The sequence below is a fragment of the Medicago sativa genome, chromosome 7, assembly GCF_051527215.1.
Source record: "Medicago sativa cultivar Bolivia chromosome 7, Bolivia_mono, whole genome shotgun sequence".
Classification (NCBI taxonomy): Eukaryota; Viridiplantae; Streptophyta; class Magnoliopsida; order Fabales; family Fabaceae; genus Medicago; species Medicago sativa.
Window position 1 is genome coordinate 82,670,273 of NC_140755.1, and position 19,044 is coordinate 82,689,316.

The following is a 19,044-nucleotide window of genomic DNA, read 5'->3' on the forward strand; positions in this document are numbered from 1 at the left end:
ATATTAATAGATTGTATATTATATTTTGAATCAGACATAACACTTTATCATAACTTTAAACTATCGTAACTTCAAGGACTTTTTCCTTTCTTATTTTAGAATCCTTAAAGAATATGTTGTGATATTCGTTAACAAGACCCTATTTTTAATCATAAGTCTAATCATATTTCATTTGATTAATTCAATGATGAGATTTATTGTTGTAGTAATAAAAACAAATTTATACACAGTACAGGATTTTTTTTTTTGAAAGATACACGGTACAAGATTTATCTCCTATATTTATGTACCAGACAAATACCCACAATGCTCAACAATAATTGACATTAATTAAAGTAAAAAACAACAATAATTGACATTAATTAAATATTTAATTCATAGACACAGATAATATAAAGAGATTTTATATTAGAAAAAAAACATATTTGAAAAGTTCTTACACAGTTACTCAATCATAATTTGTTTTAGGGTAATGCTAGTTAATGAAGTCGAAAGAGGAAATTTTAAGTCAAAAAAGGAAGTTTTTAATGCATTGATTACACAACTTTAAATGCAGATATTCCCCTTTTGGGGTCATTATTTAAGCATTTAATGCAAATATTACTATAACTGACTTCTTAACCAATATTCTGGAGGCAATGGTTAGCAAGACCCTTTGTTTTATTAGTTAGTTAATCATAATTATTCAAACATTCAAAAAAGTAATTTCATCATATCTAACTTGAAAGTAATACAAATAAATGTTATGATTTATCGACGATGTAAATCTTTTTACAAAGGCATCAAAATTAGCCCCTCATTGTAATAAGAGTTTAGTGGATATATCAACTAAATCGAACTCCGTATAGTTATAATGATTGAATGACATATTGAAAACACATTATATCCTATGTGATTTCTAATTTGAATTATGTTGTTGATTCATTTTTTAGTAAGTACTTTCTCGACGAGAAAGACAAAGGTGTATATAAACAAAAATTAAGATAAAAATATAATCAAAAGCTATTGTATAAACATGTAATTACACAATATTTTACATCCTGATTGTTAATTGAAAATCGGATGATTCAGATTGCGAGCTAACAAAAGCATCTGCAAATAATCTTGATTTTCGATCATAAATTGTGTAGCTAAGTGTTGTGTGTCAAGTGTAAATTAGAAGTCTCAGATTAAATGGAAAAGCGGATGTTGATCAACATAAAAATGATATGACTCATATACCTAATATATTAAAGTTTTAGATTAAGATGTGATGTTCAACTTACTTGTGTATTTAGAGTTGCTTTTAGCCTAATATGATGATCGCTCAAACCCCCCTCATGATCCAACAGTGGTATCAGAGCATATGGTTATTGATCTAATCTGATCAGAAGAACAATGTTTGGTGAGCAACGAGGTGGTTGGAACGACAGGGGTGCACGCAGAAGACACTATGATGCTCAAGTTAGCATGTCAGCAAATACGAGTTAAAGGAGAGATTGATCATACCTTGGAGGACTATTTAATTCCTCTTTTATTGAGTTAAAAGGGGAATCCACCATTAAAGGTAGATATCTATAAATCGACAGTTACAAAAGGTGGTGTTTTGTAACCGTCGACCGTTGAGGTGTAAAAGGGGGTATAAAGGCGTTATGATTCCGTAAGAGTCTTAAGCTTCTATATGTTGTGAGCTTACCCCTCTTGCAAGAGGAGAGTGTGAATAGCGTTTGTTGGACCCAATGGATTGGGCATAGTTCTTGGATCCTATATTAGGAGCAAGGTCTCCGGACAATCTAGAACAATTACTAAAGGGACTGGTTCCTCATCTCAAAAGTCTTTCTAACAACGGTGGTTAGGCCAGACAAGTGTATGTGGATGAAAAGAAACATATGCTCGAGGGGGAACCTAATAAGATGAATGCGATGAACTCACACTTAAAAATCATACATTAGATGAAAAAGAGAATGTTAAATAACATATAAGCGGCATGATCCATATTGATCAAAAGTCCCACATTGATCGAAAGTCATAAGATCTTAATATAAGATATGGTGTCTAACTAACTTTTTTAGTTGTCATTAATCGAAAATATTAATCCTTTAAACTTCCCTAATGATGCAATTACAGTCTAATCCAAATTCAAGAATCGTATATATGTCATTCAAGAATATCAATACAGTAGACAAAAGAGCAAGGTTCCAAAAAGATTAATTAAACAAGTAATGGGTAGCCACAAAAGTTACAAGCTTCCGAGGCCAGTGCTCTTTTTCATTAAAAGGCAAATTCAAAGGGGACGATAAAGTGCAAAAGCTGAACATCACCACGTGCTTGCAAGTGGTTCTAATGGTCTGTTTAATCTTTTAGACAGAATGTAATGAGATTCCTAATAGGAGCACAAGTAGATCAACAAGATGAGGACATAATGCAAAGATGAGTTAATTTCTAACCAATAAATGTTGTAGTTCTTTATATGAGATAAAATAATTATTCCTAGATATTGAATATTTTCATTTTAGCCAATCGGATGCTGAAACGTTTTCGGTCATTTTCATTCAAAAAGTTATGGCTGTGTAACCTAATCATTCATACATTACGGAAGCAAAATCCTTCTAATGTTTTTGTTTTGCATTGCTTTTAACACACATATAGCTAGGTGGGCAGCTTTAATTAGTCGATGTTTTACTAATGTCGAAAACTTGACTGCCATAATTTGAACATTGACACATAACTGGAAGGAGATGACAAATGATTTCTTTTGTAGACTGCGGCTAGTTAGAACACTATATTAGGTTCATGGTTAGAGTAAAGGCTTAGAAAACACATTTTTTTAAGAAGCCTCGGCAACATTCATTTTAACACTTTTTTTTTTTATTGATTAAAATCTATATGGGTTTTGATTAAAGAAAATTCACATGAGTCTTATCAAATTATACGGGTTTTGATAACGTTTTTGTTATTTATCTTTTTTTTTTCTTCTCTATTTTGATTCTTTATCTTCTAAAATGATGATATTATTGTTCTTTTTTACATAATAAATTAAAAAGTCAACAAATCTATTAAAAAGCCCATAAATTCATCAAACTCATAAACACACTCAAATATTAATAACATTCATCTTTATATTCAACACAAACTCAAACATTTGTCAAAGAAACCCATATTTAAAAAGAAAACTCAAATCTCTCTCTTGTGAGCCGTCACAAAAACCCTAGTTTCTTCTCCTTCATCCACCAAAGAGGGGTGATTTAGGATCAATTTTTGACCCAAAATCACCCCTCTAACTCGTTTTTCTCTTTCCCTTTTATTGAAATAAGTGATTTTCACATCTATTTCGTTTTTTATTTTGTGATTTCGTCGTCTTCGTGCGACATTGGTTGTTCGTCGTCTTTGTGCGACGATGTTTGTTTTTGTTACTAATATTTTAAGGTGATTGCTTAACAGGTGTGGCTTGAATGCTCATGTTACAATCACCACTAGAGTTTCATATTAATTCTGAAATAGAAAGGACTTTCAAGAGTACAAGAAAGATGTTTAAATCAAAGACAAATCCAAATCAAGAGCAACTAGATCCTAACTTTGTGCAGATCAGTTGCAGCTCCAACAAAACTAGCTTAGAGGAGGATCATTCAAACAAGACAGCGAACAAAAAAATAACACAATTGATATGCCAAATGACAAGGATATATCGATCTATCAAGGAGTATGCATTGTTTGATCCAAGCACCCTACAAACAAGCAAAGTGAGACCATATATCACCACTGCTCAGTTTGAATTCAAACATGTGATGTTCCATATGCTGATCTACACTAGAAACAGTTCACATAAGTAGTAGAAAATTTAAAGATTCCAAGTGTAGAAGATGATGATTTCAAACTCAAATTGTTCCCATATTCTCTCGGTCTCGCAATATCATCTTTAGGTGTTTTTTTTGTATTGTTTTATGTTTGAGTTTGTTTTTATTTTGTTTTGATAAAATTTTCGAGAAAGAGAGAAGCCATTGTTGTTCTGGCTACTTGTTTTAGCAATTGTAGATTTTCAATGAACAATGATGTGCTTTGTACTTGGTTATGTTATTTGTTGTTTTGCTAATTTGGATTATCAGTTAATTTAAAACATTCATATTTTCACTATATATGTTGACATGCAACATGCAATCCTTTAATAGTCATCACTATAAACTTTTGAGATTTTTTCCCTGGTTTGTAATTTATAAATACACAGTGTTATGTGTTTTCCTGGACCAGGATTTGGTGCTGTAGAAAAGCACACATTTTGGTGCTATAATAAATCCCAGCCACTGATATAAAAATGGACGGTTCAGATTAGACACCAGTTTAACATGGTTTAATGATCTGAACCATTGATCTAAATTGGACAGTCCTGATTTGTTACAGCACCCTGCTGTAACAGCAGAAAATCCAAATCCATGTTTTCCTACCCTAAATGGATCAGATTAATAGAAAAATTGATGATAATTAATTTCTCGTTGTAGGTTTGAGTGGATAAAATTGTAGGTTAGGGACGGGTTCAGGTTTGGGGATGGAAAAACTTCTTTTTTATTTAAAAAATGATTTCACTACAAGAATGGGGATACCCGAGCCAACATGGGACGAGGACGGGGAAGGTAAAAACCATCCCCGCCACATTGCTATGTATACTCTAAAGTCTAAACTATCTAACAATAAACAAATATTTACTAGGTCAACAATACGATGGACTTAGAACACCTCTAATGGTAAACTCCATCCAAAAGTATTTTATGGGTCCCATTATAGGTACATCGTCTTGAATCAGCTCATTTATTTTTTACTTCAACGGTGAAACTTTAAAATACTCATAATTTTACCTCACTTATAAATATTTTATTTATATTTTGGTTTATTGCTAAATATATTATTATGTTGGCGTGGTCAAGTGGAACAACTTCATAAAAGTGTTGTTCTTGGTGTGAAAAACTATTTAACGAAGGTCCATTGAAGGTGCTCCTAGACCATCCACTATTGTGGATGCTTAGCTCATTAAGCCACGAGGGAAGATGTCAATGGTGCATATGGAGCAAGAGCGCTCAATTAAGCACTTTTGTGTGGGTCTCATAGTTCTTTAATATGAGCATAATATAATGATGATAGATTATATTACGTTATTGGTGTGACCTATTTAAAACTTTTTTATTTTAGAAATGTTGGTTGAAATGATTGAGTGCTTATTAAGTATTATTATTAAAAAAGTTATTAACAAATAATGTACAAGTAAGATCTATTTACGTACCAAAAAATAGATATATCTATTTTGGATGATAATGGATCCTCTCATATCCGCGGAACACTTGAGTGGTCACAATCAAGGTTGTCAAAATCGGAACTTTACTTCAGGTCGAAAGGGAATAGCAAAATCGGGACACGTAAAATCGCAATCAAAATCGAAGGATTTTACTCAAGGACTTTTGTAGAATCCATATAGAAAATTGTAAAATCGCAATCAAAATCGATGGATTTTACCCAAAAAAATTAATACTAATTATATGTTATAAATGGTATATAGTCATAAATGACTTTGTTATAAGAAATCGTAAAATCGCAATCAAAATCTATGGATTTTGTCTATTTTGGGATTCTACTATGGATTTGAGTCGTTGAAGGTGAAGAAAGTCGCAAAATCCTGGATTTTAGGATTTAAGTCGGGATTTTGACATCAATGGTCACAATAACAAATGTAAAACATTTGGAGTAAATTCAAGCAGAAAGATTGGTACGCAACAGGAAAGGAATATTTATCCATGACCTCTATCTTTCTTCTATAAATACCTCTAGCAATTGGAGGTTTACCCTAAGACAAATTTGTGTATAGAAGTGTGAGAACTGAGAACCACATATGGCCGGTAGCAGTAGGAATCCACTGGCTGTAGGGCGTGTAATAGGGGATGTGATAGACTCCTTTGAAAGTTCCATTCCTCTCCGAGTGACCTATGGTAATAAAGATGTGAATAATGGTTGTGAGCTCAAACCTTCTCAAATTGGCAATCAACCCAGAGTGAGTGTTGGTGGAAACGATCTCAGAAACCTCTACACCCTAGTAATTTACATTATATAGTCTTATTTCTTTGTTGTTTTTGAAATACATTTTTATATTTAACACAAGTCTATAGTTAGCCTATTATCATAATGTAGTTTCTAATTTCTTGCTCTATTTTTATAGGTTATGGTGGATCCTGATTCACCTAGCCCAAGTAACCCCACTTTTAAGGAGTACCTCCACTGGTGAGTAAATCAATTACATGCCTTATGCTGCTTATGATTTACCTAAGACTTTTGTTAAATAATATATAGCTAACACTCTTCTCTCAATAAACTTTAGGTTGGTGACTGATATTCCAGGAACCACTGAAGTCACTTTCGGTATGGATATTTTATACATGAATCTGTTACTTGTTAGGTCAAATAATATAACAAGAACTCAATGGGCAACTATTCTTTCATTTGTGACTTTTTACAAATAAAGTTAGAGGGTATCTGAAGCATTTGAGTAATCACATTACTGAGTGTGTTTGGATGAGATACTTAGAAATTTTAGAGAAACTAGAATTTTAAGAATTCAAATACTTCAATTGAATTCTCTTCATTTCTAATTTTTCTTGCTTGGATAGAATAATATGATTCTCCAGTCTTAAACTTGGATTATTTTTATGAAATTTCAGAAAAGTTGAGGGATTAACTTCAAAATATGAAAAAAGGACTAATTTACAATTTTTAAAAATTATAGGGACCAATTTGCAGTTTTTGAAAATTTAAAGGGACCAATTTGTATTTTTTAAAAATATAGGGACCAAATTTCAAAATTTTAATAATATATAGGGACTCATGTAATTTTTTTTAAAATATAGGAACCAATTTGCATAATTTGAAAGTGTTAAAAAGATCAATTTGAAATTTACATTGTATAGACTATTAGAGTAATGAAGAAATTTTAATTTTTTTGGTTTTTAGCTGTTATTTGAAATTTCAAAAATTTAGCTTTGAATTGAAGTTGAGTTTAACATAATCACCACATGCCAATATGATTTTGGTAAAAACCAATGCATTAGAACTTCAAAAAAACATTGTGTTGCCATAGTTTTGTCAAATTCAGAGTCAATCCAAACATCTAAGAAATGAAAAATAAATCCATTGTAGCATATTCATTTATTGTTTATGTGAATAACAAATTAAGAACAACACTAGAATTATTTTCATAATTTTACTTATTAAAGAGAAAGACTACATGGTTATGCCTATTGGTAGAATTGTTCATTTGCAAAGTTACATTTTCCACCCTAGTTAATTTTGAGTTTGATTGATTTGCACATAGGTAATGAGGTTGTAAATTATGAAAGGCCACGACCCACTTCGGGGATCCATCGTTTCGTGTTTGTCCTATTTCATCAACAATGTAGACAAAGGGTTTATGCTCCAGGATGGCGACAAAATTTCAACACAAGAGAATTTGCTGAACTCTACAATCTTGGATCACCTGTTGCTGCTGTCTTCTTCAATTGTCAAAGGGAGAGTGGCTCTGGCGGAAGAACCTTTAGATAATTATTATATTAACTATATGAAATTAAAATTAAAGTGGAAGCTTAGGGCTGGTTTGGTATCACAATGTATCATCATGAGTCAAGACATTGTAATAGCAAACATATACGTAGTTAAGTTAGTTAGTAGTTAAATACTGCAACACCCAAATAAAAGTTAATTATATTTACATATACACATTATACACTCACACACGCCAAATTAATACACAATTGTAAAAGTAGCAAATACTAAGTATAGATATGTGTGTCGTTTTATGTTTGTGTCTGTATAATGTATCGTATATTATCATCAATCAATAAAGAGCTTCCCACTGCCCATTGATATATGTCACCGACGTGTGCAAAACGACATCTTCCTCAAACTCAATATATGTTTTTTTCTTTCTTTAAATAAAAAAATAAAGTTGAAAAGAAAGAAAGAAAAAAAGTTAAAATGGCAAACCCTTTCTCAATGAAAATATCTTCAGTGTTGTATTCTACATGGTAGCTGCTGTCACTGCAAACCACAAACAGATCCAATTTTCCACTCATATCAGAAACAGATGAAATAATTTGGTAATCTTTTTTGTATGTTCCCCAAATCAAAAACCATACAGTGAATTGAGAAACATCATACTCAAAATCTCGAATCAAAAACCCTAATTAATCAATGGTTACCTGTGTTAGATAATAACTAGACCATCGACCTGGGTCTTACCGATTAAAAAGACACCAATTCGTCTGTTTTTAATACTTGTCAAGAAAAACATATTATTCCAAAATAAAAGATAGTTCACATATAAGTCGTACCATTTTTTAAGTTTAAAAATCTTTAAGAACGACTAAAAGTGAGTATTTTTGAATGGGGGATCATTTCCGCATTTGAGTAAAAATAGAGAGACAAAAACGCTCCTAACTAAGATGTTTGAACACGTCATATCCTCTTTGATTGGAGCAAGTTGAGACCAATTCCTTCAAAAGAGAGTCCTGTTATACCACAGGTGAACAATGATTACACTTTATCTTATATGTCGTAATAGAAGCAAGTTATATCAATGCAAGTTTAGCAACCGTTATGCTGGCTGAGTTTTTTCTGTCTGTATTTTTCTGTTTTGACAGCATTTTTGCTGCTGTTTCTGTGTAGCAGAGTCGTGCTTTTGTTAGGATCGGCTGATTTTATGTTTTTGTGGGTGTGTGGATTAGTTGTTGTCACTTTGTTTTTAGGCCAACCATCAGAGCACCCAACTTGATCTGTGCAGCTTCACAAATTCTGCGCACAACTATCTTCCGTTTCCACTTGCCGGTTATTTTCATGTGATGGTACGATATAGATCCAAAAAAAAAAAAAAAAGAATGCAGTTACGGCAGTTAGGGAAGAAGCGGAGGAGTAAGGAGTAATAGATTGAAAAACGTGGTTGGGAAATTCAATCAGCTTATACAACATGTATATCAAAAGGTCTGTTACTCAAGTCATCATCAAAAATTGGTATTTGATATTGAAAGTAGCGGCAACGCAAATCGGCCACAAACAATTGCAGAACTCTTAAAAACTTGGTGTTTATTCCTATTCAACTTGGTACCAATTCTATGGTGATTCTAATCATTTTTAATAAGAATGCAAAATATGCTGAATTTCAGTTCAAAACAATCAAATTATGATACAATAAATTCAAGAACAATGATCACAAAAATACCACAAATGAATCAATCCAAGTTATCAAATTCATACCATTATTTTCAACCTCTTGCTTGGATGAACGGTGTTCTTGATCAGCATCAACAGATTCCTCAATTTTAGCTTCTTTGACCTTCATATCCTTCTCCTTCTCTTTGACCACGTTCTCCTTCCTCCCAGAGCAATATGAAAAGGAACTTCAGTTCCACTATTAAACTCAACAACAAACAACCACCTGCGTTACCATGAAAAAGTACATCAACCAAAAATCATGATTCAGATATAACCAAACACAAAATCTCTACCTGATAGATATCAGCATAGCTTAGAGTATGGAATTGCAGAGAAAATCAATTAAGAAAAATTGAAAATACAAAAGGAATGAGAAAGATAAGGCAAATAGAATAACGCAAAAATGATCGAGGTCGAAAGATTAATAGATAGAGATTAAAATCTGATGAAAGGCATCACATTAAGAAAAATAACGTGATTTTCTGCTTATCTGATTTGTTGGGTTTTGGGATTAGTATTAGCGGATTAGAGGAGGGAAAATAGGGAAAAATTGTTAGGCTTTTGGAGTGAATTTTGGTTCATTGTATAGGGTCTCAAAATAGGTTAGGGGTAATACAATAAAAGTTAGCTTAGGTTTTAGGTTAAAATTAGGGCTAAAATAATCACTCGGGTTAACTTTTATATATAAGAAGAAGTATTGGGCTTAAAGTTATTGGACTTTTATATTAGCCGGTTAGAGTCCATTAGGTTTATTATATATTCTCTTATAACATTTTTGTAATGTTAAGCTATTATTACTCTATGAAACCCCAGCCATTTTGTTTTCCCTATTCTCTCTTTCTCTATCTATTTTGTATTGGTATTGTTAACATGGTATCAAGAGCATGGTTTGATCCGCCTTGAACTGTTTGGTTTGTTCCACTTCTTCGGTTTGTTCTTCTCGCTTTCTCGCTCTCTTCTGTTTGATTTGATTCTGTCGTTTAATTTTGGATGGATTTTATAAATTGGATTGGATATCTGTTTGAAAGTCGGTGTCTCTGTTTAGTTTTGATTGCCCTCGCAAACTTGGGTTGGATTATTTCTTCGTCTTGGTTGGTCACGATTTGCAATTGCTAGTTTCAGCATATGTCTAAGTTGTTGCAATTGGAAGCTACGGTCCATGTATTTCTTTGAATTGGTAATTTCGTTTTGTCCTATTGCACCGTCGGTTTGCGGTTTGCGGTTTGCTTCGGTTTTCTTTTTAAGCTAAGTGAAGAATAATGAATTCATCAAAGCATTATAATTTGTTGGTATTTGGTTTATGCATCACGTGTTCATTCACCTTCTTGGATTCTTGCATTGTTATTGTTGTTGTTGAAGACATCCAACATATTGATTATTACTTGGCAGGGCCGTTCCAACGAATTTGGAGGCTCGGGCCGGAAGTAAAATGAGGCTCATTCATACAATGTGTTTTGGAAAGGGGAAAACGCTAATTTTTTTTTTTTGAAACTGCATATATTTCAAGTGCCAAGCACCAGGAGTGCACTAAATGGCAAACTGTTACAACAGATAAAATAAAGTGCCCAGCCTACTATACCAAAGCAAACAGCGGTAAAGGACACAGCAGAAAAAAAAGGCCAGCAACAGGAAAGAAACCAAAAAGCCATACACCAAAAGAAAAATAAACAAAATCCCTCCCAAAATACCGAAACAGCAACAGCAAAACATGCTACAACAGCATAGGAACTGGTATGTTAGTGGGGGGTACTAGGCTGTAAATATTTTTTGGAGGCCCATACCTTGGGGAGGCCTGGTGCTATAGCGCTGCTTGCACCCCCCAGGGTCCGGCCCTGTTACTTGGATAGTAAGTGGTGGATTGATGTGGGTGGCACGTGAGTGCTAATTGGATTCATTGAGCAATAGGTTACTAATTTGATTGCTGCAAGTGATATTATTATGTTATTGGAATATTGTGTTGATAGTATGATGTGGCTTAGCATATGGATGTTGATGATTTAGTGGTTTTCACCATTGGGTACGTGGTCTTGTTTTCTTGGTTTATTTATTTGAGTGTAGCTTTGAGTTTGAGTTACTTTTTTTTAGTCTTCGTGTGTTTCTTTGTGTTTGTATTTGGTTAATTGGTTGTTCGTTTATGTCTGTCTTGGTTGCTTTGGTTCAGCTTCTCTTGGTTCGTTTGGTTTTGTTCGTTTTGGTTCTTCAAGCTGTCTTGATTTAGTTTTGTTCGATTTAGTTTGGTTCAATTTGTTTGGTTGTTGGGTGAGTCAAAGTAGTGCTCACAATTTGGTTTCTCCCCCCCTTCTGATTCTTCAATTTGGTTGTTTGGTAAGTCTAGTTCTCACTTATGGTTGTTTGGTGAGTCGAGTGCTCACAATTTGGTTTCTTCTCCCCGTGAGTCTAGTTCTCACTTTTGGTTGTTTGGTGAGTCGAGTGCTCACAATTTGCTTTCTTCTCCCCCTTTTTGATTCTTCAATTTGGTTGTTTAGTGAGTCTAGTTCTCACATTTGGTTGTTTGGTGAGTCGAGTGCTCACAATTTGGTTTCTTCTCCCCCTTTTGATTCTTCGATTGATTGCACTTCTCCCCCCTTTTGATTCTTCTGATTGCACTTCTCCCACTTTTGATGATTCTTTGGTTACTCCTCTATTGGTTCTTATGTATGATTGCTTCTCTCTACCGGTTCTTTTGTTTGGATGGTTCTCTCCTTGATTGGTTGATGGTGATGGTGATGGTTCTTGCTGCTCTTCCTACGAAGATAACTCATTTTGGTTGGTTGCCGCTCTCCATTGGTTTTGCTGACAGCTGATTTGGTTTATTTTTCTGGGTTAATTTGTAACAAGCTTAAAGCTTAGTAAGCTTCAGCTTGAGGGGTAGTGTTAGAACTTTATATTATTTAGTATGTTTTTCGTATTTTGTTTGACAAACTCACAATGTTTCTTGTTAACTCATTGTGAGTTTGAGGGTAGATGTTAGATAATAAAGTATTGGGCTTAAGTTATTGGACCTTTATATTAGCCGGTTAGAGTCCATTAGGTTTATTATATATTCTCTTATAACATTTTTGTAATGTTAAGCTATTATTATTCTATGAAACCCCAGCCGTTTTGTTTTCCCTATTCTCTCTTTCTCTATTTTGTATTGGTATTGTTAACAACCTGAAAGTGATGGTGGTGGCAGATCTGGAGGTTGCAGTTGTAAGTTGTGTTATTTTTGAAGTTCAATTGAAATTAAGAAATGTTTGTTATTCATTATTTTTACCATTGATTTCACTCAAGACTTTGTTTTAAATTAGTTTAACCATTAGTTGTACCATTAGTTGTACAACTACTGGCGAGTTCATTCAAATTTATTAATTTGGAGTTTAGATTAGATAACCCTATTTTATACTTGACTTTTGTATACTTAGGTACTTTGTTTTAAATTTTCTATTTCTATCTAAGGATGATATTATGGCTGACCCACTGCAGTTCTTGTTTATATTATACTTACAATATATGTATATGTATACAAGGTAATTTCAAATACTACTTTTTAGGTACTTCATGCAACATATACCTCATTGGGGTTCACCATATTTATGATGAGGTTAGTTTCTTGATCTGGCCTAACATGTGATGGTACTGATATGTTTAAGCTTCAGTCACATATCTTTTTCTGGGTAATAGTACACTGTGTGAATTTAGTATTTTTCTTATTCTATTTTTGCAATATTTGCTATTCAAGTAATATTCCTGTCATTGAACAAGTATTGATAATAATATTCCTGTCATTGAACAAGTATTGATAATTAATGAAAATATATACAAAAAAAAACTATTGAAAATAAAATTTTTAAGCTTGTTTTTAAATGAAATATTGGAAGTATGTATCATGTAGGTACTGAAATGCAATAACTATTGAAAATAAAATTTTTAAGCTTGTTTTTAAATGAAATATTGTAAGTATGTATCATGTAGGGACTGAAATGCAATTTTTTTAAGTCAAGGTGATATTTTTTTTTTAGAGAAATGTTAACTTGTGCCCTTAAGGCACACGTTAATGAATCAAATATAAAAACAATTTATTGGAATGTGTGCATTACATTTAATCTTTAATTTTTTAATGGATTGAATGCACAAAATTTTAGAGAATATTTCTTCTTTTGAGTTTCTTAACATGTGCCCTAAGGGCACAAATTAACACTACCTTTTTTTTATGTTCAATTGGTCATGTAGGGACTGAAATGTAAAAAAGTTAATCATAGGGGCTAAAATGAAATTTGATTATTTTATTTGAGGACCAGAACAAATTTTTAGGACCAAAATGAAATAATTGTTTTTACAAGGACCATTTTGAAAAAAATAATTAAGGGACTAAAATGATAAGTATATTACAAGGACAGCACTTTTATTTGATGATTTTTTAAGATTTTTTTTAAAACTTAAATACTCACTTTTATTTTCATTTATATTTATATTAGACACATTTTTTGTACCACAAAAGACACATATATTCTGATTTTACTGCAAAATTACACACATGTATACACTCTTAAACATGATCATATATTCGAGAACATAAACATGACTAAAATGAATTACTTTTAAGTTTATTGCTGGTAGTGGTCAGAAAACACTTTATTGATGCTGTGTTTAATGTAGTAAAATTTAATATAAAGCAGTTGTGACATGTAATTTGTATTTGTATTGCGATTTCCTATTCGTGTAATTTGTATTTGTATTGCGATTTCCTATTGGTTTTGCAATTGTATTAAGTTTAAATCTTACATCAAGAGAAACCCTGCTTGCTCTACATGCTCAAATTAGTCCTATTGCTTTGAGACCTTTTGTCTCACGCTTGAAGCCTTTTCCCCCAAAAATATCAATGAATAAAATAAAAATAAAAATATGCCAAAAAGAAACCCTTTGAACAAAGATAATATCTATCTCCAGCTGGAAATGGAAAAATGAAAATATCTTCAAAGTTTTGCACTCATTGAAAACCTGTGCGTCACATCATTTTTCCTAACAACGAAATCACAATTTCTACACAATTTTTTCATTCAAATCAGAATCACAAAAACAAGTTGAATATAGTATTGTAGATGCAAATTGAGTTGTAAGAGTTCATACTTCATACTTAAATCAGAAACCCTAACTAACTAACTAACATTTCATTGAAATAGATGGTGGTGGAGGATATACCTGATGCCGCGGCGGTGGTGAGGGATGACTTTACTCTGCCGGTGAAAGTCAGATTATGATAGTGGTGGTGTTGGCGATGAGTTGTTTGTGATGATTCAAGTCGATCCACCAGCAGGTATTTTACTGGTTAATAATTTGATAGCCACTTTACACACTTGAGTGATGTAAGTTTGAAGATTATTAGTTCTGTCCAATTCTTGTAGAATAATCACTGTAAATACAAGTTTTTGATCCCATGGAACGAAAGTAATCGCCATGAATTAGTTGGTCAAATATATTGTTGTTCCTAAGAGAAGTAACTTTTTTTTTTTATTTGTTGAAACATAGTTCAATTAGTCATGTAGAGTAACTAACATTCAATTAGTCATGTAGAGTAACTAACAACAAAAAAGTAAAAAAAAATAAAAATGGGGACTAAATATTTAATGAAGGTTTATCATTTAATTCATACTCCCTTCGTCCCTATATGTAAACACCCTTTTATTAGAGGGAAAGGGTGGTTACATATAGGGACGGAGGGAGTAATCACTAACCTCATTTTCTCCATTATCATAATTGTTTGAAGCCATTAGTTTTTTTAAGACTTTTTAGGATTATTTTCGTGAGTTTAAGGTTGTTAATATTTTTCCGAAAAATTATGCTGAAGATATGAATGAATGCGAAAAAATAAAGAGTGTAGGAAAGAAAAAAATGGACAAAAGAAATTATAGTAGTTCCTCTTCTAACCTAGGCGAACCGAATCCACATCAGAATGAGAGGGATCCCGAATCCATGCAAGTATGAGACTACATGGTTAAAAGAATGTTTATAAGAATTGTTTAGTACTATGTATACCAACAAGATGCCTTCTTGCTTTTTGTTGGTAAGTTATGTATGATATAGAGACTAAAAATGTCTTAGACAAAACAAAAAACAAAAAGACTGAAATGCAATTTTTAACAAAACAAAAAGATTGAAATGCAATTTTTAGTCAGTTTGATATTTTTCATGTTCAATGTGTCATCATGTAGGGACTGAAATGCTAAAAAGCTACAGGGGCTAAAATGAAATATAATTATTTTATTTTTTAGGATTAGAAGAACTAATTTTTTTAGGACCAAAATGAAATTATTTTTTTTTACAAGGACCATTTTGAAAACAAAATTAATGGACTAAAATGATAAGTATATTACACTACCACAAAATATAAGAGTGTTTTTAAATTGAACATTTTTTTTGAGATTTTTTTAAAACTTAAATGCTCACTTTTTTATTTTTGGTCATTTTTTATTTGTGGTCAGGTAGCCTAGTGGCTAAAATTTACCTTTTTTAAGGCGAATAAGTGGGGTGTCTGGGGTTCGAACCCTGCCTGCATATAACAATGCATGTCCCTGCCAACTGAGCTATGCTCGCGGGGACTAAATGTTTATTTTCATTTCTATTAAACATGAACATATTGTTGGAACAAAATGTGTTTAACATTACCCTATAGAGTTTTGATGATAATAAGGTATTAAAAAATTGTCAATTGGATATGCTAATATTTGTTCAGGTGTACAGGACCATAGACAAAAAAATTTGGTATCTTTATTAGGTTCTGAAAGAACAAAAGAGAGCAATGAAATCAACAAGAATGAAGCTTGAAGCATCTGAAGAAAAGAGGTTCTGAAGACAAGTGATCCTGAAGTGATGACGTCATCAGAAGCACCTCATCAGAAGCAAGTTCACCAGAAGCACATTTTCCCTAGAAGCTCTGAAGATCATCAGGAGCTGAAGATCATCACAAGCTTAGAAGAATCAAAGCTTCAAAAATGTTGTTCAAAAGATTTAATCACTCCTAGCATTGCAGAAGACCATAAGAGTGAAGCAACGACTAATTCAAAAGGATATGAAGGCATTGGATGTTGGTTTCTTGAAGAGCGTTGAAAAAGGACAATTGTACGAATTGTACAACCACTACCTCCACTACTCTGTTTTGTCTCTGCAACAAGACAAATACAACAGCTATGCCTGCACCAGTGTTCCTCCAGACTTGGAATGGATTTGAAATTGATCCTTCATAGGACAATAACCACATCGGGGAAAAGATCATTGATGATTTGATCACCACTGACCAGTGATTTCAATAGGAGAAAACGAAGAAAAATCTAACACAATAAGAAAAATGAATTATTTTGCAAGTTTAATTTATTGTTTTAACTGTAATTGCAAAAACACTTTAATTAATTCTAAGTTTATTGAGGCTTCATCATTGCAAAAACACATAAAGCAGTTGTGACATGTAATTTGTACTGTGATTCCTAGTGGAAGAGCATCAAGAAGAGTTGCCCTCCTGTACATGCTCAAATTAGTCCTATTGCTTCAACTATAGCGATATTCAGGTCCTCTTTCGCAGATAAAATAAAATAAAATTATTAACAAATGCAACAACAACAAAAATAGCAGGAACGTGTGCGAGACCATACCTCCCACGCTTGAAGCTTTTTTTTCCCCAAATGTATAAATAAACCAATTTTTTTTTTAAATATGCATAAAACAAAGAGTTTAACGACGGTGCGAGAACTGCCCAAAACAATTAACATGGCAATTCTGAGTGTTGGTTGTGGTGCAAAGTTGTTTTGAACTCTCGAGTCATCATCATTAAACTTTAAAACAAAACCCTTTAGGATAATATCTACAGCTAGAAGGGAAAAAAGAAAATATCTTCAAAGCACTGTTTTGCACTCAGTGGATACTTGTGCGTCACCTGGTTAGTAAATCATCTCTCCTGAAAGGAAATCACAGTTTCTGCAACAATTTTTTCTTTTATTTCTTAAATATTTACTATTCCCTTCAAATCACAAGCAAGTTGAATGATGTAGATGCACGGTGAGTTTCAAGAATTCCTACACAATAAGAAACCCTAACTAACCAACAGTTCATTCAAAGACGGATATACCTGATTATTGTGACTGTAAAAGTCAGATTATGAAGGCGCAGGTGTTGATGGATCGATTATTTGCAGTTCAGTAACAATCTGCAGTTTTCCACTGTACTTTGTTCTTGATCCATAGTTCTAACTTCTACACACCGTGCTGGGCTGATTTTGATAATGAGTATGAGGGATTTCTGTTTTTTATTTCAAATATATATCTATATAAAACCTATCTAATATTGTTGTAAAAGTTGTGTGATTATGAATGAAATGAAATTTATGCAGGTTGTTGGATGGGTTCGTTAAGATTTTCACAATGAGTTTTGAGTTTTCTACCTTTGCAGTTTCGGTGAGTTATTTTTATTTACTTTAGTTGTTCAATTAGTCATGTAGGGACCAAAATGCAAAAAAGTAAAAAAAAAATATAGGGATTGCAATGAAAAAGATTTAAGGACTAGAACAAAATTTTGAGGATCAAAGTGAAATAAATTTTTACAACGTCCACATATATTTTGAGGATCAAAGTATTTCTTAACTAAACATATTTTGAGATTCTTTTACCAAACTTTTAAGATATTTTAAAACTTAAACACTCACATTTTCATTTAAATTAAGATAACTCTGTATAAACTGATTTATTTCATTGCATTTTTATATAGTGAATAAAGTGTGTGTATTCATTTAAGAAAAAAGTGCGTGTAAGTGTGCTATATAGTCAACCATAAAATAATCACTTTAAAACTATGAAACACCGATCCAAACACTAGACATGATACTCAAACGTAACTCTGAGAGTAATTTAAAAAAGGGAAATGTTAACCAGTGTCCAGGAATTATAGAGGGAAATATTCTATTAGAAACTGAGTATTCTACTACTTTTTGAAAGTTAAAAAAGTGTTCTTTTCTATGCAAAATTTGACTTTTCTTTCTACTTTTAGTTCCTTAACTAGTGCCACGGGACTAGGATAATATCTCCCGCTGGAAGAAAAACAAAAAGGAAAGCCCTAGTAAATAAAATATTTTCAATGCAAAATGGAAAATAAAATATTATAATTAAAATATCTCAAAACAAAACCCTTTGAACTAGGATAATATCTCCAGCTGGAAGAAAAACAAAAAGAAAATATCTTCAAAGCACTGTAACTGTTCTGCACTCAGTGGCTACTACCATCACCTAGTAAACCATCTCTCTTTGCAAAGAAATCACACTTTAATTTCTGCAGAAACAGCTACTCTTTTTCATCTATTTCTAATCTAACATTTCTCCCAAATTAGAAACCACGAAGGAGAGAGAGTTGGGTAGCTCAAGTGCTTTGAGCAGAGAGAAAATGAGTTAGTGGTTCTTGGCTCAAACCTGAACGAAGAAATAAATCTAAATTTAACAACTAATTACTAGCCTTTGCGCTCGAAATGAAAATAAAAGAAACCAACATGAAGAACATAGATGCAGAGAGATTTGTTAGAGTTCACACTCAAATCAGAAACCCTAACTAACCTGCAATTCACTGAAAGAGATAGCAGTGGAAGATATACCTGATGCTGCTACAGTTGTAGCGGAGGACTCTGTTTTGTGACAGTGAAGGTGAGATTGTGGCAATGGTGGTGTTGAGGGAAGGATTAGTTTCAGTTCAGAAACGATATCCACTCTCCACCGTACGATGTGCTTGATCTACACTTGTACACCGTGCTGATTTTCATGATGAATATGCCTGATTTCTGTTTTCCATTTCCAATATATATCTATCTAATATTTG

The 19,044-nt window shown here is 32.6% G+C and overlaps 1 protein-coding gene and 2 long non-coding RNA genes across 4 annotated transcripts; 1 reads left to right on the forward strand and 2 right to left on the reverse strand.

The window, feature by feature from the left end:
* Positions 1-5,707: 5,707 nt before the first annotated feature.
* Positions 5,708-7,881, forward strand: LOC146909281 (protein HEADING DATE 3A-like). 2 transcript variants are annotated; one of them, XM_085724643.1, is made up of 4 exons: positions 5,708-6,052; positions 6,176-6,237; positions 6,335-6,375; positions 7,325-7,881. In XM_085724643.1, the coding sequence occupies exons 1-4, from the start codon at positions 5,852-5,854 to the stop codon at positions 7,549-7,551; spliced, it is 531 nt and encodes a 176-aa protein (XP_085580769.1). In that variant the 5' UTR covers positions 5,708-5,851; the 3' UTR covers positions 7,552-7,881. The 2 variants fall into 2 exon arrangements, with proteins under 2 accessions (XP_085580769.1, XP_085580770.1); XM_085724644.1 differs by having other exon boundaries at positions 5,811-6,010.
* A 40-nt stretch (positions 7,882-7,921) lies between these two features.
* LOC146909282 (uncharacterized) lies at positions 7,922-15,284 on the reverse strand. Its single transcript, XR_015018173.1, has 3 exons — positions 14,398-15,284; positions 9,259-9,439; positions 7,922-8,046 (listed from the first exon to the last, which is right to left on the reverse strand). It is a non-coding gene; the product is annotated as an uncharacterized LOC146909282 (long non-coding RNA).
* Positions 15,285-18,323: 3,039 nt separating this feature from the next.
* Positions 18,324-18,962, reverse strand: LOC146909283 (uncharacterized). The gene is made up of 2 exons (XR_015018175.1): positions 18,824-18,962; positions 18,324-18,644 (listed from the first exon to the last, which is right to left on the reverse strand). It is a non-coding gene; the product is annotated as an uncharacterized LOC146909283 (long non-coding RNA).
* Between the last annotated feature and the right edge of the window lie 82 nt (positions 18,963-19,044).